At 41.6% G+C, this 27,426-nt stretch overlaps 1 protein-coding gene across 6 annotated transcripts in view; it reads left to right on the forward strand.

Annotated features, from left to right (window-relative positions):
* The first annotated feature begins 8,916 nt into the window (after positions 1–8,916).
* BAZ1A (bromodomain adjacent to zinc finger domain 1A) overlaps positions 8,917–27,426 on the forward strand; it is a 111,259-nt gene continuing 92,749 nt past the window's right edge. For 2 of the 6 annotated variants that reach the window (XM_039534967.1, XM_039534966.1), the window contains exons 1-2: positions 9,500–9,898; positions 19,230–19,508. In XM_039534967.1, the coding sequence (XP_039390901.1) occupies positions 9,786–9,898; positions 19,230–19,508 (392 nt within the window). In that variant the 5' untranslated portion in view covers positions 9,500–9,785. Of the gene's footprint in view, positions 9,062–9,221; positions 9,367–9,499; positions 9,899–19,229; positions 19,509–27,426 lie in introns of those variants that run through there. The other 4 variants (XM_039534964.1, XM_039534965.1, XM_039534968.1 and 1 more) reach the window with 4 other exon arrangements.

The raw sequence follows: 27,426 nt of genomic DNA on the forward strand, positions 1-27,426 counted from the left end.
AACAATATTATGGATATAGGGTCAAGTTCTATAAACATAACTTCACTGGGACTATTCACATCAGCGAAGTTACTCATGTGCATAGTGTTTCCAGGATCAAGCTCAAAAACAGCTGTGACATTACACAGTAAATTTCACAGTATAATAGCAAGAAATCTATAATATGTAAACATATTTATGTAATCTAATCTCAAATCATAAAAAAATTGTAAACAGAAAAGAAGGAGTGCAAGGATAACTATTCGGACATGTACAGTTGTACATCAAAAAGTCATAAATTATTGCAACATATAACTCATTCTTAAAATTATTGGTTCTACTTATCAACAGGGAGATTTTTCCAATGCACTTAACTCATTGAAGGCCCATGTGCCATTTTGATAAATGCCAGGTTTGCACTATAAGCTTTTAGGTTCTTAATTTTAAATTTGAATACACAGAGTAAGCAAATTTATACAAATCCAGGTTTCAAACGGACTGATACAAGGCAGAATATAAAAATCAAAAAGTAAAATACCACCAGTCTAGTAGTGATGGTGTGGGTATAGCACAAGATGGTAAATTCATCCATCATCCTCACTTCAAATAGCCTTAATCACTGAGGAAATAAGTTTGGTGTAATGCATAAACAATTCTCACAGTATTAGACAATAACAATAGTGTCATATTCTGTACCCTATGACTGTAATTGAGTAAGACTCAGTACCAACCCTTTTAGAGTTTTAACCTGGTTACAGAGATACTATTAGGAAATGACTAGTGATTACACAACACCTTTTTGCCATGTTGTAATCTGCTCAGGAGCCAACCATAGTTGGTTATAGCTCTAGTGTAAATGTGATCAGAGTTATTCCCCATTAGTATAGGTTGTCAGTTTAAATAGCCTTAAAACCAGTAGTTACAGAAATAAATGTGATGAAAAGAAACCTCCAAGGGATGTATCTTTTTATTTTCAGAGATGCTTAGGAAGTAAGCACACAACATCCATTAACATCAGTGGGAGCAGTGTGCCTAAAACCTGTTAAGTTCTGAAAATGTAAGGAGCAGTGATAGAATAATTCTTTCTTTGGCCCTTATTAAAGAAATCACAATAGTGCCAGGAGGGCCTACTTAGGATTAAGTCCTTGCTGTGCTAGGCGCTATACAAACTCAACAGCAGACACAAATATTGTCCTGTAGGCTACTCTATTAAAAGCAAAAAGTAAAGAACTTGTCTCCATTCACAGCTGTAGTTCTGCCTAGGGGACTAGTACTGAATTAAGCGAATGGACAAAATTTTAAGTATAGATGAGAATGTGCTAGACACCGGACGTGATTCTAGAGCTGCTGCCTATGTGTAACTCCTATGGTGTTAAAATAATAGAACAGCAAAATCAGAAACTCAAAATCCAAGTGATCAGAGAGCCATTCAAGGACCATACTGAAACACAACTGAGCCAAATGGAAACAAAAACAAACGTTTTATGAAAATCACCTGTGTATCTTTTCCTTTTGTCAACTGAAGGATGTTATTATTTATACTATATCAAAAATTTGCATACCGTTTTACAGTCTAGTAAAACACAATAGACCATATGTAGTGGTACACATGCAGTCTGAGCATACTAGTAAACCTGGCTCACTATCTCTGCTCAAATAGTTTAAAATCGAAGTTAAGTCAAAAGTTATAGCAATAAGTTGCCTTGATTATTAATGTATGCATTATCAGAATTACATAAGATATTTTTGGTTTGTAGGCATTGTGGAAGAAAAATGTTTTAAGAAGGTTGGTCCCAAAATGAGATGTTGCTCACATCATTTATGCAAATCTTCATAATATGTTTGTCCCTCTCCTTTCTTATATACCTTGATCAGCAGTGAAAGTTAACAATGTTGACATTTAAATTATCATCATTGAGCATCTGAGGGTTTGTCTTCACAGCAATAGTTAGAGCTAGTTACACTTAAAATGTGTAAGTAATCCACCTCCCAAGAGGCAGTAGCTAGGTCAACGGGAGAATTCTAAACCTAGTGCTGTCTACACTGGGGGTTAGGTTAATTTTAACTGCATCATTCAGGGATGTGGATTTTTCACACCACTAAGCGATGTAGTTATGCTGACCTAATTTCCTAGTGTTGACCAGATTTTAGCTTGAGTTAGGACAGTGGTTCTTAACCAAGGGTACATGTACCCCTGGGGGTACGGCAGAGATCTTCCAGGGGGTACATCAACTCAGGGCTTTGGAACTGTGCTCCAGCTCCGCTCCAGCTCCAGGCAAAAACCTGCAGCTCCACTGCTCCAGAGCTGCTCTGTGCTCCAGCTCCAGGCTCCACTCCAAAGCCCTGCATCAACTCCTCTAGATATTTGCCTAGTTTTACAACAGTCTACATAAAAAGCACTTGCAAAGTCAGTACAAACTAAAATATCATATAGCAATAACTTGTTTATACTGCTCTAGATACTATAGACTGAAATACAAGTACAATATTTATAATCCAATTGACATTTTATAATTATATGGTAAAAATGAGAAAGTAAGCAATTTTTCAGTAATAGTGTGCTGTGACACTTCTGTATTTTTATGTCTGATTTTGTAAGCAAGTAGTTTCTAAGTGAGGTGAAACTTGAGGGTATGCAAGACAAACCAGACTCATGAAAGGGGTACAGTAGTCTGGAAAGGTTGAGAGCCACTGAGTTAGGGTACGTCAACATTTTAAAAGCTACAGCAGTACTACTGCAGCATGTCAGTGTAGACCAGGGGTGCGGAACCTTTTTTCTATCAGGGGCCATTGACCCACAGAAAAAAATCAATTGTGGGACACACACAGCCCCACAGGGGGAGGAGGGCAGAAGCTTGGAGCTTCCACCCACAGCAGGGTGAGACAGTACTCGCGGCTCCAGCCCTGCAAGGGGGCACAGAGGCTCAGGGATTCCCCTAGGCTCCGGGGTGGGGTTGGGGTGCAGGAGGGGATGAAGGTTCCGGCTGGGGGTGCAGGCTCTGGGGTAGGACTGGGGATGAGAATTTTGGGGTACAGGAGGGGGCTCTGGGCTAGGGTCAAGGGGTTTGGAGTTTGAGCTGCAGAACAGGGTATTGATTGACTCCCTTACTTCACGGGAATCTATTTCAGAGATCTCCACAAAATTCTCATGGAGATACTGGGCAATCTGCTGCTATAGGCTCTTTGGCAGAGCTGCTTTGTTTCTTGCCCCATTAAGAGTAACTTTCCCATGCCACTCTGCTGTCACTGGACAGGGGAACCGGACAGCAAGTGTGAAAAATCAGGACAGGGGGTGGGGTGTAATAGGTGCCTATATCAGTCTGTGTGTTGCAAACAATACTGCTTCTGTAAAATGTTGCATTTTGGCTTCACAGATATGACCCTAGGAGCCCAGCCTCCCTTTTTGTTATTGCCCGCTGAATGGCTGCGCAGAATTAGAAAGTGGCCACAAAAAAATAAAGAGGACTTTCTGCGTGATGTCATGATGCACTCCACAGCCGAAAAACAAGACTTGAAGGAGTGGCAGGACAGTGAGAAGAGGGACTGAAAGGAGAATTCACCGTGCCAAAACAAAGCCACGGAGTAGCTCTTAAACATTATGGAGCGCCAAGCAGACACGCTCCCAGGCACTACTAGCACTGCAAACTGAGCAGCTCTGTGCCTACCCTCCCCTGCCGCTGCTGTCACAAAACTCTTTCCCATGTGTCCCCCAAACACTGCCAAGACACTCTTATCAATTTCCTGGCTCTAGTCTATACCCGCTCCTGCCCTGTCACAGTCCAGCCCTGCAGATTCCCAGTACCACCTGCACTCAACACCCATCCCTCTGCAGTTTAGCCCTGCTGAAGTACAGTACCCCCTGCACTGTACTCCAAAAGGACAAGGTTGCATATATTACCTGGACATACACGAATCTTTAATCGTCCCGGGACCCCACCTCCTCCTGGTACCCTCCCCTCCCCCATCCCCCACAGTGCTGATGTGTTTTTTTGTTTCTCTCTCTCCTCCGGTTGTTGTTTTTTAATAAAAGAATTGTTTTTGTTTGAAAGAAATCTTTATTCCATTAATTGCAAGCAAACAGAGCCCTGCAAAGCAACCGGCTATTTCTTAAACCTTGACAGTGTATCGTCTGCACCAATCACAATCACCTTCTAGGATTACAAGCACCGCACTCCCGAGCATAGCAACAAATATTAGTGGCTTTCAGCTTCAAATTGCTGCCTCAAGGCATTCTGATCCTTATGGCCCAGTGCTGCGCCCCTCTAGTAGCCCTGGTCTCTAGCTGTTCAAATTCAGCCTCCAAGCACTGAGCCTCAGTGGTCCAGCCTTGAGTGAAGCTTTCACCCTTCCCTTCACAAACATTATGGAGCATACAGCATGTAGCTATAAGCATAGGAATATTGTCATCGGCCAGGTCCAGCCTCCCATATAGGCAGCACCAGTGGGCCTTTAAATGGCCAAAGGCACACATAGTCATTCTGCACTTGCTCAGCCTGTTGTTGAACCACTCCTTGCTGCTGTCTAGGTTCCCCATGTATGGGTTCATAAGCCACAGCATTAAGGGGTTCCGAGAGATGCGTGCATCATGCACCTTTCCAGACCAGCCTGCGTTAATGTCCATGAAACGCCCATGGTGATCCACAAGCACTTGGAGAACCATGCTTCAACAACAGGGCAGCTTTCATTCTCGTGTCCTTGTGCCGCAGGGCTGGGGCGAGCTCATATCACAGTCCCATGAATGTGGCTTTCCTTATCCGAAAGTTCTGCAGCCACTGCTCATCATCCCAGACGTGCATGACGATGTGATCCCACCATTCAGTGCTTGTTTCCCGAGCCCAAAAGTGGCATTCCACTGTGGTCAGCATCTCCATGAATGCCACAAGCTATCTTGTATCATAGCTTCTACGTGTGGTGAGATTAATGTCAAACTCCTCTTGCCTTTGTAGTTTAAGGAATAACTCCACTGACACTCATGACGTGTTAGTGAGAGCGAGCAGCATATTGGTCAATGGTGTGGGATCCATTCCTGCAGACTGAAGAGGCAGAGTGCGCAGTACACAAACCATTGAAAGATGGCGCCAAATGCAGATGGAAGCACAGAGATTGCTGGGATGCGAAGCAATGCATTACGGGGCATTGGGAGAGGACCCAGGATGCCCCGCAACCCCCTCTGCCTTCCCAAAACTCTTAGTGGCAGAAGAGAAAGAGAAAGACCCAAGGGGTATCTGCCCAGAGTGCATCGCTCTGAATACTGATACAAGTGCCACAAGTATAAACACGCTATTGTGCAGGCAGCTGACAGAGTGAACACACAACAGCGGTTTCCCTTCAGTGCCCTCTGAGTGGGGATGTAACTGCCGGTGATGTAACTCTGCCAGTGTAGACATACCTGTAGTGTAGATCAGGCCTAAGTACACTCAAGTTACTACACTCCAGCTAGGCTAGCTCAACTGAGAAGAGCATACTGGAGCTACACACAGAGTAATGTGATTAGTAGCACAAAATGATTGGATTAGCTGCTGATGAATTGTAATTTGAGCTGTTGCATTTCCACAGCATTACTAGCTCATGCATCAGGATCACTGGAGGGATCTTCAACCCACCCCTCTCTCCCTGACAGCTAGCTTGTTTGAGTTTAAATCACCATTTAATTTGAGCTAGATGATTTTTGTGTGTGGACATGAGTGAGTTAGGGGTAACACTCCAGCTAACTGTGCTGTGAAAACGCTCCCTGAGTTAACAGTCCATTGAGATAAATGAGGAAGTTCACACCTCTCCAAACTATTGTTTCAGGCTCTCTACAGGCAGACATTATTGCAACAGCAACACTATAGTATTTTATAATTTATCTTCTCAGTCTCAACGGATAGACTTGCCTTTTACAAAAATTAAACTTGAGAATCTAGGGCCTCATCCAAAGCCCACTGAAGTAATTGGAAAGACTCCTATTAATGTTAGTGGGTTTTGGATCAGGCCCCTGGAGAATAAGATGGTAGTGTCAAAAAAAAAAAAAAAAAAGACAAAAGATCGGAACCAATTGCAATTCAAACCCTAAAGAAGAAGAACTGAATGAGGCAAGATGGCAGAGTTGAAACAGGTGGGTAAAAAGCTTACTTTCTTGGGGTTTCAGTCTTAGGATTTGCCTACACATTAAAGTTGTTCTAGAATAGATAGGTTGTGAATTTAAAGCAGAATAGCTATTCCTGAATAACTCCATGTGTAGATAAGCCCTTAGGGGCTTGCAAGGAAAAAAGCAGGAAGATGGTAGTGGATGAAGGAAACAAAGGGATAGTAAACTGCAGATTTGATGGAATAGAGGGCAAGTGAAGAGACAAAAGCAGAAGAGTTACTGGGACTCAGAGTAGAACTGTGGAGGGCTTTGAAGGAAAAGGAACTTGCCCTGAGTCTGGGTCCACAAAATCCCTAGGAAATTGTTTTACTATTGACAACATAGTAGCCATAAACCTAATATCCAGTGTTTTATAATATTTGATAATATTTGTTATGCTCTCACTACAGGTATTTTCATTTATAAAATGGCATGAATGAAAACTGTGATCTGATTGACTAATGAGGATTCCAGTACATATCAGCTGATTAATCACATTTCAAAAAGAAACCTCTACATAACTCCATACTTTTCTACCTTGACTCAAAAATATATTTTTAAATAAGTATTCAAAGGTATAATGTATTATAACAACTTATAAATACTGTGTAGCAAATACAAAAATGACCTTGTGAAAGTAAAAACATTAATTCTGACAGATCTCAGAAATTATTAATTTCAACTTAAATGCTCAACCTTTCCTCTACCAGTAGCCATTAGTTTGTAGGTGTGTCATAAGGATTCAGTCCTACTCCTGTTGACTTGATTGGGAGCAGAATCAGGCGCTAAAATCTTGGTTTTGTAAAAACAGAAATGATTTCAGAACTCAAAGCTAAATATGCCAACTGCTTCACTGTATCCTAAGCAAGAGCAAATGGTACCTCTGATACCACAACCCTACTACTCAATCCTCATAGTGAAACAGCTGAGGGAATAAATAGGAGGGAGGAACAAGAGAAGGAAAAGGTGAGAAGAAGAAAGACAGAGGGCAAGGGGGAGAGGGAAAGGCAATCTGCTTTTGATGTCACAGTTCTATCAACTCATGAATTTTTCATGGATGCCAAGTAGTTCTAAAATAATGCAGTACTGACAACCCCAACCATTCAAAAATCATGATATTGGCTCCAGAATCATTAAATTTTAATAAGTAATTAATTTGGGGCTTATTTTATTTCCTGTCTTTTCAGCCTTCAGGGTGCTCATTTTCAAGCTTTTGTCTGCAACCTTCAGAGGTAGAAACTTTTTCTTAAATTAAAGCTGAGATTCCCATCTAATCATGTCTCCAGGAGTTAGAGCTTTAAGATAGTGATATACTGCAAAATTCACCATGAAATCACAAGAATCGGCATTACTGAATGCCATTAGCACAGTATTTGTAGTTCAAACACTGTAAGGTTTTGCATCAAAACCGACAAAAACATGATTTCAGAGGAGCTTGTTAAATACTTTTTTAAAAAATGCATTAATTTGCAATCACAACTCTGCCCTTCACTACAAATTAATTTATAGTGGAGAGTGGAGGACACTGGCAAATGGAGAAAATAAAAGGGTAGGAAATTTGAAGTGGACTTGGGACAAATCCTATTAATAATTTAAGCTAAACATTTTGTAAACTGACTAAATGCTGGGGATAAACATCACTTAAAATGTTTATGACCAAAACCATATTTTACACCCAGCAGAATAATTCAAACTCTATGATTCTATATCATGGAAACTTTCATTTAGGCTTTGATAATGCAAATTACACTAGTGCAGATCACTGCACCTGCATGAAGTGTCAGCAAAGTCCATGGACTTTTGATAAGCACAGGGGACTATACAAGTGCAGGTATTTGCAGGAGCAGGGCTTTAGATTGTAAACTCCTATTTAGGCACCAATCCTTCAAATACTTATATGCATGTGAAAAATCCTACTGAATTAATAAAGTTATCCATGTGTTTTGCAGGGCTGACACCTTACATTTTAAAATCCTCAGGGTATGGCATCTAGCAAACCTGAGTGCTCAATCAATATATTTAAAATACACTTATTGAAATAAAAATCCATTTAAGAACAATAACAACAAGATGTGCTTTAGTAAGGTAGTGCCTGCCTGTCCTTAGACCAGCTGAGCTGAAGGTAGCAGGTCATGCTTTGTGGCCCAGGCACTCCTAAACCATGTATGAGAGTTATACTTGAGAATAATTTTAACCACAGTATATGTCCCTGTTCCACCTGAACTCTCTATATAGAAACATATAATTTTAGTCTTAAATAATGGAAGAGAGACATTTCTCCATAATTGTACTACCAGCACTAAAACCTCTGAGATTGCAATTTGTATGAAAGAGACTATAAAGTACTTTGATATTTCTATCCCTGATGAATTGCGAATGTACTGTGGCCAGTGGCTTTTTCCAAAGTTAAGAAATCAGCGAGGGTTTTGTGTGAGTGTGCACCGAGAGAATTTTCGAAGTAGCAACAGTGATTTCTGAAGCGAGAAGAAAATGTGAGACGGAATTTGAAAGGTCTTTATTCCCGTCTTTGAACACGAACTCCCCCTGTTAGCAGCAGCTTTCTCTAGTGTCCAAGTGACGTGTCATTAAAATCCCAACCTGCTTGGGTACCGCACGATGAGGTGGATCCAAGTCCTTGCCCCATATAGGTCACCCACCTCACTCCATAGATCTTTAGGCTGATAATTCAAAAATGGAGGATGAGTCTTCTCAGCCATTAATTAATAATGTAGCTCTCTGTCTTCCTGTGTGACACACGCGAGAAGGCACTGGGCGGCCAATAAAGATGTAGGGTAGAGAAGTGAAAAGCTCCTCCCAGCAGCTCTTCCTCATTGAGCTGAAGAAGTAGATCAAAAACTTCCCAGGAGCTGAGGGGGAAGACAGCAGAGCAAGAGGAGGAAAAGAAGCGAGGAGGAGAGGATCTCTTCATATCCCACCAAGGCAGAAAGAGGTCGGGACCCTATTAAACAGCAGGTAGGTAGGAGAAGGAGAGACCCCATTATACACCACCCAGACGGGCGGACAAGGAAGTCCCCATTACACACCAGCCGGGAGCGAGAAGGGTGACCCCATTATACCCTTCCCGGCAGAGACGCGCGCGCGTGTGTGTGTGTGTGGGCGGGGGGGAGTCCCGCTGGACACTAGCCCCGCAGGAAGCGAAGGAGGAAGAGAAGTGATCACCGCTCCCCCCTCCCCCCCGTGTTTGCTGTGTAGGGAGGAGGAGGCGGAGGCGGCGGCGAAGGGGGAGTGGAAGTTGGTGTCCGGCCCGGCGTGTGCAGGTCAGAGGGTGACCCTGCGGCCGGGGAACCGGAGGAGACAAAGCGCGATCGCAGCAGCCGGGGTATCCCCGAGCCGAGCACGTTGTGTGACTCCGGGGGGGGGGGAGCCGCCTCCGCCTGCTGCTCGGCGTCATGGCCCCATTGTGAGGCAGGAGGAGGAGGCGGGGGAGGAAGGATCCGCAGCTCCCTCCTCACAGTCCCAGGCAGGCAGCGGCGTGTCAGGCACACAAAAGGCTGCCGCTGCCGCTGGATCCCTGTGCCGCCGCGACCCGAACTCCTTCCCCGGCTCTCCTGGGGGGAGGGACACGCCGGGCCCCGCTCCCTCCTCCCCAGGCCGCCGCTCGCTCGCTCGCACTCACGCTCGTTTTCCCTCCAATTTGAAGCGGGTCGGGGCAGGAAGGAGCGCGCGGAGCGGGGCGATGCCGCTGCTGCACCGAAAGCCCTTCGCGAGGAAGAAGCCCCCCGCCGACCTGCGGCCCGACGAGCGCGTCTTCTACTGCAGGGTCACCAACGAGATCTTCAGGGACTACGAGTAAGAGATACCCCCCTCCCCCCCGCGTGTCCGCTTCCCCGGGCGGGCCAGGGCAGTTTAACCCCCCGAACGGCTGACATCTGGGGTGAGAGGGGATTCCCCGCTCGGCGCCCCGGGGACCCTCCGCTGGGAGCGCTGTGGCGGGCGAGCCGTACTCCTCTCCAGCGGGGGGGGGGGTGTGTGTGCCCCGCGGAGACCGGGGGAATCCCCTCCCCGGAGCCCTCCTCACCCCCGGGGGCTCGTCAGGGTTAGGGAAGGGAGGTCACTCGCCGCCCCTCTGCCGGCCGGGGCTCCCTGGGGCGGCGGGAAGCAGCTGGGCAAGCTGCCCCGCGTGCGGTGTCATCGGCCGCGGGCCGCCAGGGAAGTGAAAGTTGAGCGGGCGGCAGTAAGTGCCTGGCCCGGCCCCCTGCTCCTTCGGGGGAGCCGGAGCCGCATGTCGGCGGCTACTAGGCCTCGGTGTGTGCCCCAGCCCCGCCCACAGCCCCTAGAGCAGGGGCACAACGGTCACCGGGCCGCCCGGCACTGAGCCGCCGCGCGCCTGACTGCGGCGGCCGGGCCGCGGTTTAAATAACGCCGCGGGGGAGCGGCGGCCCCTGCGTGCGGGGGGAGCAGCCTGACATGTGCGAGCGGCCTCACTATTGTTGTCGTAGCAGGCGGGCCGGGGTGGCGCAGCGTGTGGCGTCAACTCAGCCCCCCCCCCCGACACTTAACCCCTTGTTCTCGCCTGGGGCGGCTGCGGGCAGCCCCTGGCGTCGCCCCCGCCAGCTCCAGTGCACTGCCGGTTTGGGAGTTGCTGGGTGACCGTTTGAACTCACTCCCAGCTCCCGGTCTTGAACGTGCCCTGCTGGTGCCGTTGCTCGGGCACCTAAGCAATAGTAGGGGGGGGGGTGCCTTTCATCACACAGCTTTGCAGCCCTGAGACTCGTCCTTTGCGGTTGAGGAGGATTGCTGGGGACGGAGGATGTTGCATCTGTCCTTGAGGGCACTAATATCAGGGATATTATGGTAGCATCTTTAATCCCAAACACTTTGCAGGCGCTCTGCTCAGAGCAGCCTCTTAAGGTCTTCTATGGCTCCCCTTAATAAGTAACTGAGCTTCTCCATGTCAGAGGAACACCAACTTAATTAAGTAAAAGCAGCAAAGAATCCTGTGGCACCTTATAGACTAACTGACGTTTTGCAGCATGAGCTTTTGTGGGTGAATACCCGCTTCTTCGGATGCAAGTAGTGGAAATTAATTAAGTAAAAAAACACCCCAAACAAACCCAACAGGGTTTCAAGTAGTACACTTGCCCCTCAGGTTCCCCCTCCAAGATTTATAGTTTTACAATAATTTTTCTATTTTTTAAAAATGTTTCTTTCCCGTTTTTGTGTTAAAGACCAACCGAGATTGTGAAACAGTGTTGTCATATATACAAGGTATATTAAAAAAGCAGAGACGATTATTTTTTTCTATTCTCTTTCACTTATGCTGATTATAATTATTACTTTGTAACAGCAGTGGGTAAGAAGTCTTTAGAGAGAGATGATATTTTTAAAGCTGACCCTTTTAACTTTACAATCTGATCCAGCATTCTTTCTAAGATATGAATGTTAATTAACCACCTCCATCCACCCACAAAATGTTCCCAAAAATCAAATCTTGGGAACCTATGTAGCCTAGCGAGATTAAATCAGAAATACTTTCATTTGCAGCGTATGAAATTAGAGCACACCTAAAGTCTTCTCATGCTTGGACTTGTTTTTGCTACTCAAATAGACTTCACCTAACAAAACCTTAAGAGAAGTTGGATTAAGTACTTTTGAAAGGGTTTTCTGAGCAAAGTAGTGGAGGAGAGAATTAAAAAATAAAAGCCCGAAAGAAAGTTTATTAAGAAATGTAGTTCAGAAGTGTTTGCATTAAGGTCTCAAGGATGTAAAGGGCAGGAACCTTAAGGACCCAAGTTTTTCTGCAGAACATAAAACTTCTCATAATTCCATTATTTTGAAAGTTTCTTTTATAAATTAGAATTATTGTTATCAAAGTATTATACCTGGCTCTCATTGACATCCCAGGTGCATTTAAAGAGGTGTGAAGATTAAAAAAATAAGAATGTCACTCATTCTTTGGAAAGGGCTAAATTCCATTTTAAAATCTGGTTTGTAGGCTGGAGGATACATTTTGGATTACATACTTACTACACTCAGGCCTCAATGAATCTTCCCCCAGATCTGATGATACTTTGCATATATATTCAAGGATTAAATATGGCTAACTAACTTCATGTATTAACTAAACTTTCAGTTACTATTTATCGTATTAGATATCACTCAGTAGGAAAATATTCTCTCACTTTCTGGACCACTGCTATTTCTGCACTCGCCTGTTCGCCTGTATCTGTTTCTCTTCCCCTTGCTTTGTCTCTGGTGGTGTTTAGGCTGGAAGAAAAGGTGGTATGTTTTTAGGGTTTTTTTTTTTTTTTTAAATCAAGTTAGCCAATATGATTTGAAACATCACTTAACAACTTGTATAGTCATAGTTTAACCCCTTTACAATTGTGTTAGCTGGTTGTGGTGTACCCTAAGTGAGAGTGGTGTTTAAAAGTGCATTAGCTAAGGCATTTGGAAACCCTACCTTTCTTCCTTCTCTGTACATGGCCAATGCGATTTATGAGGGCTCGGGAGTTCACACTTTCCAGACCATTGTTTGTTTCATGCTCTGTGCAGTTGGGAAGACAACCCTGCCTCAGTGTACACTCGCTTTGTATTTAGGTTACCTTTGCAACCATTTAAAAAAAAAAAAGAAAAAGATTCTAGGTCTTAAATCCAGATTGCAGAGAATCTGAATTGGCCACATACCAGTAAATACATCATATAGGTTGGATCTAGCACATTAGGTGTTAGACACCTCAGTTTACATTATGTGCTTAAGAGTTTGTATTACTGCAAGTTTGTACAAACAACAAACTTGGAAATCATCTGGCTGCAAATTTACTTTGCTAATTACTATTAGCAGCGGTAATAGAGATGTATTTCTTATATTTTTGTATCATCCCTTTATTACTGGACAGCTGTCACGATAATAACCAATTAATGCATGTAGAACACAGCAGGACTAGCATTTTAAAAAGACTTTTTTAGTGATCTAGAACTTATTTTCCAGTAGGGTGAAATAATATTTCATAATTCTATAATCTACAAAAGAGGGGTTGTGCAGTGAGATGGCAAAATTTGCAGGAGGCACAGTTATTTAGGGTTATCAAGACTAGAGAGGACTGGAAATCTTTAGTGATACCTATCAAAGCTGGGGAATTAAACAGTAGGATGGCAGATTAAATTCAGTATTGACGGTTGCAAGATATTGCATGCTGGAAGAAATAATTTAAGTTATTCACATACCTTGCTAGTAGTAGTAGTAATAGGCATCCTTCAGTCTTGAGAGACCATGGATATGCACCCTGAGAGGTAAAGAATTCACTCAATTGGTTTTATGGCAGCCATGGCTGTGGCTGAAGAGACCCAGTCGAGAGAATGAGTTTCTGCTGCATCTGTCTCATTTAAAGGTGGTGTTTTCGACCCTTTGGGCTCTAACTTCTGTGAGCTCTTTTCTCCTTTGCTAAGCTGAACTGTTTCCTCTCATAACTCTGGAGACCTTTGTTAAGCTCTTGTTTCCAAAGCTGTTGTCCTGAGAATGATCTTCCAAGTTATCCACATCCATGTCCATTTCTTTGAGGTCTCGCTTGCAAACATCCTTGAAACGCATCCTTTGTGTCTTTTTTCAGATGCCAATTCTCTGTAGAGGATGTCCTTTGAGATGTGCCCATCATTCATCACACATACCTAAGCCATCATAGGTGTCTCTGTTTGAGGAGTGTTTTCATGTTGGGTATACTGTCCCGCTTGAGCACCTCTGTGTTGGTGACTCTGTCCCTCCAGGAGATTTCAAAGATTTGACAAAGGCAATGCATATGAAAGCTGTTAAGCCTCGTTTCCTGATGAGAGTATAAGGTCCATGCCTTGCTCCAGTACAAAAGTGTGCTGATAACACATACACAATACACACAGATCTTTTGCGTTTTCTGTCTGTTTAGAACCTTAATAGGTTCTAAATTAACTGTAACAGGTCAGGAAAAAGATCTGAGTATCACTGTGGACAGCTCAATGAAAAACCTCTTGGTGTGTAGCAGCATCTGAAAAAACAAACGCTAGGTTGCATGAGAAATGGAATGGAAAAATTGTAAAGCCCTTTAAAAGTTGGTGGTACTATCTGGTGGAATGTGAGGTGCAGAGCCGTGCAATGTTTCTTCCATATGAAGAGAGACTGAAAAGATTGGGAATGTTTTAGTACAGAGAGGAGAAATAAAGAGGGGACGAGAGAGAGACAAAATAATGAATGGTATAAAAAGAGTAGTTAGGGCAAACAGAAGTTCCCTGTCTCAGAAGAGCAATGGGACGCTTGGTGAAATTGAAGGTCAGCATATTTGAAACTGATCAAAGGAAACACTTTTTACTCAACTGCACAATCAGCCAGTGGATCACATAGATACCAGATATTATTGATGCCAGTAGTTTAGCAGAATTCCAAAAATGTGTAAATGGATAATGAGAGCATATATAGTTACATTATGGTGTTGGTATATTACTTTTTAAAGAGAAACCCAGAATTTTGGAATATATTCTTCAGGGAATAGCTAACCTCTAACTAAGGATCTTAGGAAGAAACTATAAGCAGATGAGTCCATAACTGCTCACTTGGGGGTGTTTTGTACATTGCTTTGAAGCATTTCATATTGACCCCTTTTGAAGATAGGATATTTTGGAACACAGGAAATGCCATTCACACCAGCATCCTTGTACATAGTATGTTAGATGCCGACAGGGATCCATATTTAAAAAAAAAAGATGACTGGCTTGAGAAAAGATTTTTCTTTTCTAAATTCAGAATAATCATTTACATTGGGTTTAGCATATGGCAGGATGAAGTAACATTTTGCAGTATTTGATGCTTGTGTTTTTAATTTTGTTTTAAGTAAACTTTCTTTCCTTAGCATTTTAAACTTTCTAAAAAAATAAATTGCCTTGAAATAAGCTTATTCTTAGACACACTCAACAATAAAAACATATATTTAGTAGGTCTTGGGGTAAGAGGAAACATTTGAATATGTTCAATTTAATCAGAACCACACACACCATTTTGGCCGTTGCACAAGGCTGCAGAAACTCCTAAATCAGGCTTCTGCGGCCTTTCACAAAGATTCTCAGTGCAGAAACTGGATGCAATTTCTTTTTTTTAATTGAATCTGGCTCATAATAAATCCTTTTTACTTAGTTAGTAACAGGATTGAACTACTTTTCAAGGCTTTTGCCCAGGATTTTGTCAATGGGTTTATTCTTGCATAAAAAGTTAACTGTTTACATTGCTAATACTTTGTACATTTATAAATATAAATACAAACATGCCATTCAAATTCATGGTTTAGCATAAAGGCCGCCAACAAAAGGAACTCCAACTTAGTCCTCTGGATTGCAACTTGATTTTTGCTACTGTGGAACCCATGGAAGTCAAATGGGGTTTATGTAGGCTGAAGGGTCCATTCTAATGGGCCTCAACTGCCATTCCATGTGAACTTCATCCCAACATGTTCAGGTGCAGAGATCTTGGAAAAGTTGGTGATCGTAAAATGCCATATATGTCACAGCTTTTCAACCTAAAGGGATGTGATAAGGACACAATTGCAATTTTAACTCTAATTGTATTTGCTTTTGTGAATTTAAATGCAACATGAAGTATGCTCAATCAAGCCTTTTATTTTTCTATTTCTTTTAATATAGAATATTGTAACTGCCACTACTTAGCTGTATTGGTAGCTTCTATTTACATAACTGCAATGGCACAAAGATGCCTCCATGGGGCAGGAGTGCAGGAATATTAAAAATCTGTTGACATGATGTTGGATTTTTGTTCTCTCAGGCCCAGTTTCAGTGAAATCGTTAATATGTTACAATAGCATGTTAATGGCCTGTGACATAAATTATCTGTCTGATGTGCTGTTTGTAGCTAAAGTTAAGGGATGCTGCCAAGATTAAATGTAATCAATTTTTTAAAGTGAGAGAGAGCTGAAAGGTAGTTTCAAGAAGTTTGCCTACTCCTGTGTCTTTGTGACTATTTGGATGGTTTTATAAGCACACTGACTTTTTTTGCAAATGATTTTTTTCTCCATGCTGATATGTGGAAAAAGCCACATAAAACAAAAGAGAAAACTAACTATAGAGAAACAGGATACACAAAGTGTTATTGTAGAGTGATTGGAAAAAAAAATGTTTTCCTCAAATCTGTTTCAGTCATGGTAATCTTAGCTTTCACTTGTAACAAATTTACTTGTAGATTTTACTTGAGAGATGTGTGTTTTTTATTTTTTTAAGTTGAAGGTGTCATTTAAATCAGTAGTTCTCAAACTAGGGCTGCCGCTTGTTCAGGGAAAGCCCCTGGCCGGCCGGGCCGGTTTGTTTACCTGCTGTGTCCGCAGGTTTGCGGTTCGCCGCTCCAGGCCAATGGGGGCTCCCCACCACTCCCTCAGAAAAAGCAGCCCTGAAAGGGACACTGTAAATTGGATTTTTATGTTTCAAGTGAACAAATTTTTAAAAACTTCAGTGCATCTTTTAAATAGTATATCCTGAAACTTTTTAAAAATAATTACCGTATATACTCGATCATTAGCCGGTTCATTTATAAGCCCCACCCTCACCCCCGATGGATAAGTAAAATTTTTTTATGACCCATTCATAAGCTGACTCTATAATTCAGGGGTCAGCAAACTTTGGCTCCCGGGCCATCAGGATAAGCCGCTGGTGGGCCGAGATGGTTTGTTTACTTCGAGTGTTCGCAGGCACGAAGGTAAACCTAAGCTGCTTACCCTGACGGGCTGGAACAGCAACTGGTGGGGAAATGTTTTTTTGGGGGAAGAAGCTGGGGGTCAGGGGAGTAACCTCTGTGACCACACCCCACCCCCACACTCTCCCCATCCCATCCCTTCCCACCTTATCTGGGGAGGGCCAGAGGAGGATGTCTCTGGCCTGGCTGGAGCTGCTCCGGCAGCCTGCTCCGGCGGGCCAGACCGGGCAGTGCGGCCGCAGCCTGCTCTTGGGGGTGGGGCCGAGCGTCAGGGCTGCAGCCTGCCAGCCCCAGAGCTGTATCTGCTTCGGAGGCTGGGAGAGAGCAGCGTGGCCAGAAGCAGAGACACTCTGGCCCCACCCACCTCTTCCCTTCTGGCTCTGCTGGCTGTGCTGCCTCTCCTTGCTCCCTCTATTGTGGGGGGAGGGGCTGTGTCCCACCTCTCCCTCTCTATACCCATTCATAAGCCAACCCCCTTCTCTGGTGCTTCCCTTTTTTACTACAAAAATTTGGCTTATGAACGAGTATATATGGTAGTTTGAAAAAAAATTTCTGGTTGCCAGTTGATAATGCTAAGAATTTCCTCAGCAAAGGAAGAACTAGGTGATTGACAGGGAAATAGTGGAACTATACACCAAAGGCTCCAGTCCTGCAAAGATTTAGTAAATATTTAACTATATGCATTGAAGACTACTCCTAGTGTAAAAATTAAGCGCGTGCATTAGTCTTTGAAGAATTGGGACCAAAGATGCTGTGAAATGTACAAAGTAGAGAAACTGGTGTTCTTTTAAGGAAGTTTTGCTAATGTGTGGGAAGCCCCCATTTTGAAGGAGGACTAGCTGGGCGACACAGCCAGACTCTCAATTGTCCTGTAGAGTCTGAGCTTTCATGTACACAGTGTTTGTGTCTAGCTGTTATGGTTGCAATGCAAACTTTGAAAAGGTGAAGTAAATGTGACTGATCCACAGATGTCTGACTGAGTGTGTAAAGAGCCTAAAACAATAGCTCTGAGGTGTGAGCTGCCCCATTCACTTCATTGGGTGCTAACTCAGATGACAATGATAAATACTTTAAATGTCACCCTTGTTAACTGATTTGCTCATCATCAAAGCATGCCAAAAAAAAAAAAAGTATCACATTATGAAGATGTATACCAGTGTATCCCAAGGTATGGAGTGGACACCCTGGGGATGGGGCATGATAGATTAGTTGAAATGACACAGAAGATGTTAAATTTGTCGTGTGTCTTAATTTATAACAACACACGGTAGGATTGCAGGGGGGAGGGCAGGCGGCAATGATTGGTTTCATTACGCTGAAGTGGTCCTCAGCTTTTAAATGTTTAGGAAACACTGCATTAAGGAATACTTATTTAAAGGCACTGTCAAACTGTTAGTTGATCCACATTATGTGAAGTATTTTAACATAACTATAATCTACTAAATGGCTTTAATTCTACATTTACTTAAAAAAATCAACTCTTCCATCTAGAAATTAATTTAACAAACCACTATTTTTGCCAGGTTCATCAAAAATATTGTGATGGGCTCACCATGCAACAGCTGTTGAATAATCAATACTATAGAAATTATGCTGGTGTTCTAAACAGGAAGTAAACAAGAATAACCATGGTAATTTCAGTATTAATTGGAAACCAAGAAGGGAAGAAAAATCAATATTTGCCAAATTGAAAAGGGGGATGGGAAGAATCTGCAGAAAAAATATTTTAATGCTTTTATAAGAGCAATGCAAACAGTGAAAGAACAAAAACTATGTAAAAAAAGGGCTTGGTGTTATTTTTTAACTTTCCCATTGATGGGCCAGAACACTCAAAAGCACTCAAGAGTTTTGACTGCTGAAAAGCAAACTGGAACTTAAATGAATTAAAACCATTTTAAGAAAAAAAAATTGCTAGACTATTTTATACTTGTACAATTTTAGATGCTGATTTTGTAAGTATATACATGGGGTGGTGGTGTTAAGTTTACACCCATGAGTAGTCTTATTGAACTCAGTGGGACTACTCCAATATATAAAATTACTCGTGTATGTGCGCTTCTTTGCAGGGCCTAAGGGCCTGACACTGCCTAGTTAAAATCAGAGGGAGTTTTGCTGCATGTAGACTGTAGTGAGAACAAGGTTTGGCCCTATAGTAGTAGATTTATCAAGCACTGAAATCTTGGGTTGAACAGAAGTGACAAAATGACTCTTTAAGTATTCCATCATGAAGTGGGAGCCAATAATAATGTGTTCTAGATATACTGTGATGACTGTAATTTAAGTCTAGAGATACTACAATCTACAACTTGAACAGAAGCAGTGCCATGTTTAAATTTTAGACGTGTAAAGAGTGTTTTTCATTTAGTTGATCGAAAACATGTCACACCATATTACTGTGACTAAACTGTAGTTGTTATCTAGAATTCTATTCACTCTTTTTCTTTTTTTTCTTCATTATAGTGACTTTTTTGAACGCACCATTCTGTGTAACAGCCTTGTATGGAGCTGTGCTGTCACAGGTAAACCTGGACTCACATATCAGGAAGCACTGGAATCAGAAAAGAAAGCCAGACTTAATCTCCAGAGTTTTCCAGAGGCACTCATAGTTCCAGTTCTGTATTTGGCCACCCTAACCCATCGCTCACGACTTCATGAAATCTGTGATGAAATCTTTGCTTATGTCAAGGATCGATATTTTGTTGGCGAAACAGTGGAAGTAGTTAGAAATAATGGTGCAAGGTAAACACATTTTATATGTATTATTGATTAAATATGTGTTATGGTATATCTATTTTTATTATTTACTTATTCATTTATTTATTTTTACAAAACTTGGGGTTATGAATTCTGTAACAAGCTATTTGTAGGACAAGTACAATGTCTCTTGCTAGCCATGTGAGTAATGCTGTTTATTGTGTTACTAGTGGCTAGGATTGGATTCCTGGGCTCAGTTTCTTATTCCTTGGCTTGGCAGTTACTGTGGTTGCTGGAGGCAGCACAGCCAGCCCCTTGGCATTTTTTTCCAGGGCGGCCCTGTTGATCCTGAAGTAACATTGATGTGTTGTGAAGGAATTCCCATTCAGCCCTCTGTCAAGGAAAGCTGCTGCAGTGCACAGAGTGGGCTGGAGTTTGGGTGGTTTGACATCCATAAAGGTCCAAAAAACATGCTGTGTGATCAAAGGTTATTTGAATGGAACACAGGAAAATGTTTGCAAATTATCATGATTTTTGAGTGGAAAAATTATATAAACGTTGGTGACAAACTATTACTTGATGGTAGTAGGTGACAGATGTACAAACTTTTGGAGTGAGATGTAATTATCAACTAGGGAACATTATGAATGACTGCTAAACATTTCCTCAAAGACTTCTTTGATAAGGCTTGTGGAGTGAAGTAGTGTGGAAGTCACCAAATGGTATTTTTGTATCCCAAAAGTGGCAAAATTTTACAAAGGGAAATAAGCAATTTAAGCTGGGTTATCCAAGTTTCATAATTGGTAGACTAAAAACACTTCCATTTCAAGAGCATTAGTTTGTTACAGGAACATGCTCAGAAAAGTGAGGAATGGTGACAGAGGGATATAATATTTGGTCATTCCAGGGTGCACATTTTTTATAGGTTATAACTGTTTCTGCTCATACTGTATATACAAACATGTTATGTGCTGCTAACAATGCTTCTTTTTGGTACTATTTTTGTATGAGTTACAGAAGCTTTTAGTTAAGGCCACTACTATTAAGGGTTTGGAGAAATCCTGAATTTTAAAGGTATTTTTTTCAAATGTGATCACTTTCATATTTGAATCCATTAGTTTATAGTTAGCTATAAGTGTGTTAGTTGGGTTGAATTTTCCTTTACATTGTTTCTCTGAAGGGACCAGGAAATGTTCTTATTTTCAAGTCACAGTTTTCATTTAAATCCCAATCCTGCAAAGATGTCCACATGCTTAAATTTACACACTGAATAGTCCCATTGATGGGAATACTTGATGTGTAAATTTAAGCATATGTATACATTTTGTCCTGTTGGGGACGAGGCAAGCTTCGTCATGCCATGAAGTAGTTGGATGGCATGACACAGCAGCCTGTGGATGCCCTGAGATCTGTGGCAAAACCCTGTATATGTTAGAGGGGACAGGGTCTGCATATTTATTGGAGGCCCACCCTTTCATATGGTTCCTGGCTTTGCCTTTTTTCCATGGCAGTACAGATACAGAAATAGTTGTACTATGTAGTGGAAGTAGGATTTGAATCAAATAATTAAAATGAGTCCTTGTGCTCCAGTGGAATATTGGCGAATTCAGATGTCTCTGAATTTGCGATATAAGCACTCTCACATTGTCGTCTTCTTGGGCCTGGTCTACACCCCTGACCGATGTAGCTATGCCAGCCTAACCTCAGTGTGGGGGTAGCTATGTCAATGCAAGAATGCTTCCATCAACACATTGTTCAGGGAGGTGATGTTCCTGCTCTGATACGAAAAACCCCTTCTGTCAGTGTAGACAGCATCCATGCTATGAGATTTTGGCGGCGCAGCTACGGTTAAGTAACTAAGCCGGCATAGTGTAGATATACTCTCAGAGTCTCTACCTCTACCCAGGGGTATGTACTGGCCCCAGTCCTATTTAATATATTCATAAATGATCTGGAAGAAGTGATCAACAATGAGGTGGCAAAATTTGCAGATGATACAAAACTACTCAAGATAGTTAAGTCCCAAGCAAACTGCAAAGACCTACAAAAGGATCTCTCAAAACTGGGTGATTGGGCAACAAAATGGCTGATGAAATTCAGTGTTGATAAATGCAAAGTAATGCACATTGGAAAACATAATCCCAGCTGTACATATAAAATGATGGGGTCTAAATTAGCTGTTACCAGTCAAGAAAGAGATCTTGGAGTCATTGTGGATAGTTCTCTGAAAATATCCACTCAATGTGCAGTGGCAGTCAAAAAAGCGAACAGAATGTTGGGAATCATTAAGAAAGGGATAGATAATAAGACAGAAAATATCATATTGCCTCTATATAAATCCATGGTACTTCCACACCTTGAATACTGTGTGTGGATGTGGTCGCCCATCTCAAAAAAGATCTATTGGAATTAGAAAAGGGCAACCAAAATGATTAGGGGTATGGAACAGCTGCTCTATGAGGAGAGAGTAATAAGACGGGACTTTTCAGCTTGAAAATGAGACGACTAAGAGGGGATATGATTGAGGTCTATAAAATCATGACTGGTGTGGAGAAAGTAAATAAGGAAGTGTTATTTACTCCTCACAACGCAAGAACTAGGGGGCCACCAAATGAAATTAATAGGCAAGAGGTTTAAAACAAACAAAAGGACATATTTTTTCACACAACACACAGTCAACCTGTGGAACTCCTTGCCAGAGGATGTTGTGAAGGTCAAGACTATAGCAGGGTTCAAAAAAGGACTAGACAAATTCATGGAGTATAGGTCTATCAATGGCTATTAGCCAGGATGGGCAGGAATGGTGTCCCTAGCCTCTATTTGCCAGAAGCTGGGAATGGGCGACGGGATGGATCACTTGATGATTACCTGTTCTGTTCATTTCCTCTGGGGCACCTGGCATTAGCCACCGTCGGAAGATAGGATACTGGGCTAGATGGACCTTTGATCTAACCCAATATGGCCATTCTTAGGTTCTTATGTTTTTACATCACATCATTAGTCTTAGTTGAGCAGTAGTTCTAATGTTGCAGATAATTTGAGCTTGTTTTATGTGGGGTGATGGTTGGTCCTCTGTCTCTTAATTGTAGACTTTAGGCTTGACTTAGCTGATGGTCAGAGATTTTCACTCCACCTTCTCTGGATGTCTGGTTCAAGAAAGCAGAATACAACTTCAGGAGGTGGTGTTGGTGCAAGAGAATGTCCTTCCTTTCTTTCCTCGTGGTTAGTCTTTTGTAGGGTTCAGTGTCCGCTTGCTTTGCCTTGGGGACTACCTTTGTCTAATTCAGGGTACTAACATGTTGGCTATAGCTCAGTGTGGACCAATAATCTGGTATCTTGATTTGAAATCATTGTAGAATATTCCTGTCTGAGGTGCACACTTTCTTGCAAAGTGCTTGTGATCACCAACAGAATGTCCTTTTTGGAAGTGGACATGTGAGAGGCCCATGTGAGAAGAAGTTGGCAACACTTTCTGTCAAATGGAATAAGGCCCATTCTCACCTTGCTAAATATGATATTAATCATCAATTACCCTTTCACATATTTCCCTTTGTTTCTTGTGACAGCTAGAGAGCATGGTAAGGGAAAATGTTCAGTTGAAAAATAGATGCATAATTGGTTAATGCAACTACAGACAAAGTTTGCTGCCTTGTTTCTTCACAGGACGAAATTCAGAGTCCTTTTCACATTTGCGTTTAGAGGTTAATGCACCACATTTGTGCATATATAATACACACCTGTAAAATATTTGTTCATTTCACTTTGAGAATAAATTGAAATATTGAGCTATTGTTCTGAGCAAATTGCAATATAAGTTTATCTCTGAATAATTGGATTTGCCTCAGAAGTGTTACATTTTATCTGAATTTTAATAATTTAGGAGAATTTTCATTCATTTTTAATACGAAGGTGACTGACAAAAAAACAAGCATATTTTAATTAATAACGCTGGTGTATGAATTAGAATGTGGAACTACAAAATACACTCAGATTTGAGCTAAACTCCTCAAATTTGTCATCTTTTTAAATGACTAATAAAAGATTGGCAAGGCTGACAAGAAAAAAATTAGGTAAAAGGTCTGTTTCCACTAAGACCTAAATCATTCAGGTTTGTCTACTCTTAAACATATGAGCATGAATTGTGTATTTTGTAAAATTAACTATTATACATGCACTAAGGCTGATAGTCTAGAATAGTAGTCCTGCATGGCTTATATTGGAGATCCAAGTTAGTTCTTTAAAATGCATGGCAAACAAAGTGCAAAAATCATGTTACTGCTGAAGTATCTCTCTGTTTGGAGTCATAGAATTAAACAGTATGGGGGTGGCAAGACATAAGTTATTCCCCGTTTACAGCAGTTGACTGTTAATTGGACTTTGGCCTATATTTTCAAAGTATTGCATGGGGTCGTTGAGTGTAGAAGTCCATGTTATGTATAAATAATATTACAATTAATAAAAGGATTTATGTGTATTGATCCTCTTGTCTAGCTTTGAAAATTTAGCGTGAAGCCTAAAGTCTTATTGAAAATGTGGTTTTCAGGCAAAATAGAAATTTATTGTATTAGATCTCTTTTGATATATTTTAATAAAAAGAAATGTGGTCACAATCAACCTGTAAAAAAAATCATACTTTTTTTTGTCACTGAGAGTAACAAAATTTGGCAGTGACCCTGAACACATATATGGATTGCTTTCAATACATCACTTAATTTGGATCCTGTGGGAAATATAGAGTGTGATCATATCATTAAAGACTGTAGCATAGTGCATACACAACACGGGGGCTGAATTAAAGTTACTCAAGCAATCTTAATTCTGGCATTTTCTAACTTTTGAATGCTTGCATTTGCTCTTTCTTATGTTATGTTTTTAATAAAAAGTAACCTGGAAAATAAATTTTATCATATTGACCCTCCAGCCTGGGTCATTAGCATGGTTGGGGCCTTTAAATCTGCAATACAGACCTTTACCACTTCAGCTAACTGAGTAACTGGTGGTAGTAATAGGCTGCTATTTCTGTATGGACCATGTATGTTGGGGTGGGGGGTAAGAAAGACACTGTCAGTGGATTTCACAGTTGTTTCCTAGGAGCGAGCACAAGAACATTGAGACTCAAGAATCCTGGGTTCAATTGCAGGTTCTGGAGGGGAGTGTGCTCTAGTTTTTCCAGACCCTTCTGCCTCTTTTCCCTTCTCTTCCTCTCCCACTCTGGCTACTATAGCTCCCAACTTGTCCTTGTCTTTCCCTCTGCTCCTCATCCTTTTGCATTTGAGTCAGGCTGCTTCCTCCTCCACACTACCATGGTGCCAACAGGAGAAACATTGAGAGTTCAGGAGAGACTGTCTCCCTGCTCTTGGTTACTGTGCACCACAGCAGTCTCCAGCTGTCAAGAAGAGACATTGCAGGGAAAGTCCTGCTCAGTCCCTGCAAACCTCTTAATGGAGTCTGCATAATCATTCTCCAGGAGTGATATGTGTCAGCTGGCATGTAGGAGCTGCAAAGGAATGGAACATGCTTACTGCAGACAGAATCTGTGAATTTTCAGAGAATTTAGCTGCCAAACAAATGAGCCTCTACTGAGCATGTGCAAAATGCAGTTTTTCAGAGCTTATAAATTGGCCTAATTTGGTCAGATTTTTAGGGGGATGTCAAAAAGCAGCTATGTGTTTTGATGGATAAAGGAGGGCCCTCTTCCCCAAATTTTAAGTCCTCGTCCTAAAGCAGGAAGGCACTTAGGTTTCTCAGCTAAATGATGTTAAGAATTTTGTAAAAACATTTACAATTTTCCTGCTAACTTAATTGTCTGAAAAGACTACACCATTTTTGCTGAAACTTTCAAAAAATCTAGTCTGAGGCAGATGCCCAGCATATAAAATTTCTGCCCAGACAATTTAAGTTGGGCAAAGTTATAAACAATTATGGAAGATGTTAGGTAACCTTAACTATAGGCATTGCTACCAGTGCTGCCTGTAATTCTGTTACCTTGTAAAACTGTTTGGGATCCGAAATCTTTATATTTTCAAAACAATTTAGTTTCTTCTTCCTGTTGTTTAAATTCTATTCCAGTTTTAGTGAAAAGAATGTTTAAAATTAAAACTAGAATAATATTTACTGCTAACGGTAATGAATTAAGATATAAAATTGTGAAGTAAAACATTAACAACCTGTATGTCTCATTGAGACAGAAGGAAAACGGACACTGGGATTATCCCCAGTTTCTTTGGAAAAATATTCTGGGATCTTAAATTTCCATCTTGCACTTTACCAGAAGAAGGTCTTCTGTTTAACTTCTCACCTAAACGGTGACATCTCTCACAGTACTAGATCCATTTAGTTCTACCTTGTGGTGTCAATACTTATAAAAGATATGTATCTAACCAGCTTACTGAATTCTGAGTCCTGGTAAGATGCTTGAAACTTGGAACTTTATGGCAGGAGTGACAATCTGCTGGAAATAGCAGTGTGCACCCTGGGCCAAATTGCAACCAAAATAATACTATTCTGTAGTTCAGCACAGTCCACTGAGCTATGTGGCCTGTTCCTGATTTCTCAGTGGAAGCTAGGAGCCAATAAACCTTTGAGGATCTGGTCCTAGGAGTTACGCTGCTAAATTCAGTGGGGTAGGGTTGGGTCCAAGGTATAGTTTTAATATTTAATGGATTGTAATTAAGCATGAGTCTTCTGAGACTTTGGTATTACAAACAATATAATGGCCTCCTTTGCTGGGGTGAATAAATCGGTAGTCTATAACTCATCATACATCTACAGGGCCATTGACACTGATTTGGGTGGTAAAGTTGTTGTGCAACCTGCATTTTAGTTCTTCTTAGTTTTACTCAAATGTAATTTATATAGTGCCCTCCCCTTGCCCATTGAGGCACATGGGATACTGTACAACAATAACAATATAACTTAATTTATAATAAACACCCCCTAAACCAAAATTACATTGAAGGGTTGCTATGATGCATAGGGAAGGGAGTAAAGGGAAAGACTTGCATAGAACAGCTGTCCATTATCAAGGGGAAATAAATTTTATATTCTATCTGGTCACTAGATTACATTACAGCAAAAAGAATGACTGCTTGCTGACCTTAGGCAAACAATGTTAGAGTGCAGATATCCAACTTAAGTGAATGTAGTGCTATTGAAAAGTGCCAGATTAAGACCACTGGTAAATGAAGTCCTCTGTTAGGAAGATGTGTATTGCCGTATTTAATCTGACCAGATTAGACTAGTCCAGTATCCTGTCTTTGACACTGGCCGATACCAGAACATCAGGCAAGAAACCTTTTAGTGGGTAATTATGAAATAACCTGCCCTGAGGTAAAGTTTCTTTCTAAGCCCTTCCAGGGATTGGCTTGTGCCCTGAAGCATGAGGGTTTATTTCCCTCTTTTAAAAAAAAAAAAAAAAGTTATTCTTAGTAGAAATGGTGCGTAGGCTTTTTATCATCATGTAGCCAATATGATCAATCATGATCTGGAGGGATGAGGGAGAAGACCATTTATATACAGTGAGAACATAGTTTGTTTTCTAAGCCTGTTCATTAATTGGCACTCTGCTTATACTGGCAACAGTGGCCAGTTGTGGTTTGTGTTATGTGATTGTATGTACCTGTCCACTGGGATCTAGGCTAACTTCACATAGGCCACCAAACAGCTATGGACAAAAGTGTCTTTTAGGCACTATTGAACTATGAAGGATTTAAATCTGTGGCCTGGGGGTGAAAGGTTCTATGCCCAATTATTAACTAATGTCCAACCCACTGAAAATCTGGATGATGTTTTGTTTTTCTCTGAAAAATAGGCTAATGGGAATTCTTCCTTGGTCTGTCAAGAGGCAGGGAGTCTATGAGTAGATCCCATTGATCACTCTGAAAATTTGCCTTTTCCATGTAGTTGCAGATCCATCAGCATCCCCTGCAACCCTCATAGAGAGGGTTGCACTAGAAACAGCAGT

The sequence above is a fragment of the Mauremys reevesii genome, linkage group 4 (assembly GCF_016161935.1).
Source record: "Mauremys reevesii isolate NIE-2019 linkage group 4, ASM1616193v1, whole genome shotgun sequence".
NCBI lineage: Eukaryota > Metazoa > Chordata > Testudines > Geoemydidae > Mauremys > Mauremys reevesii.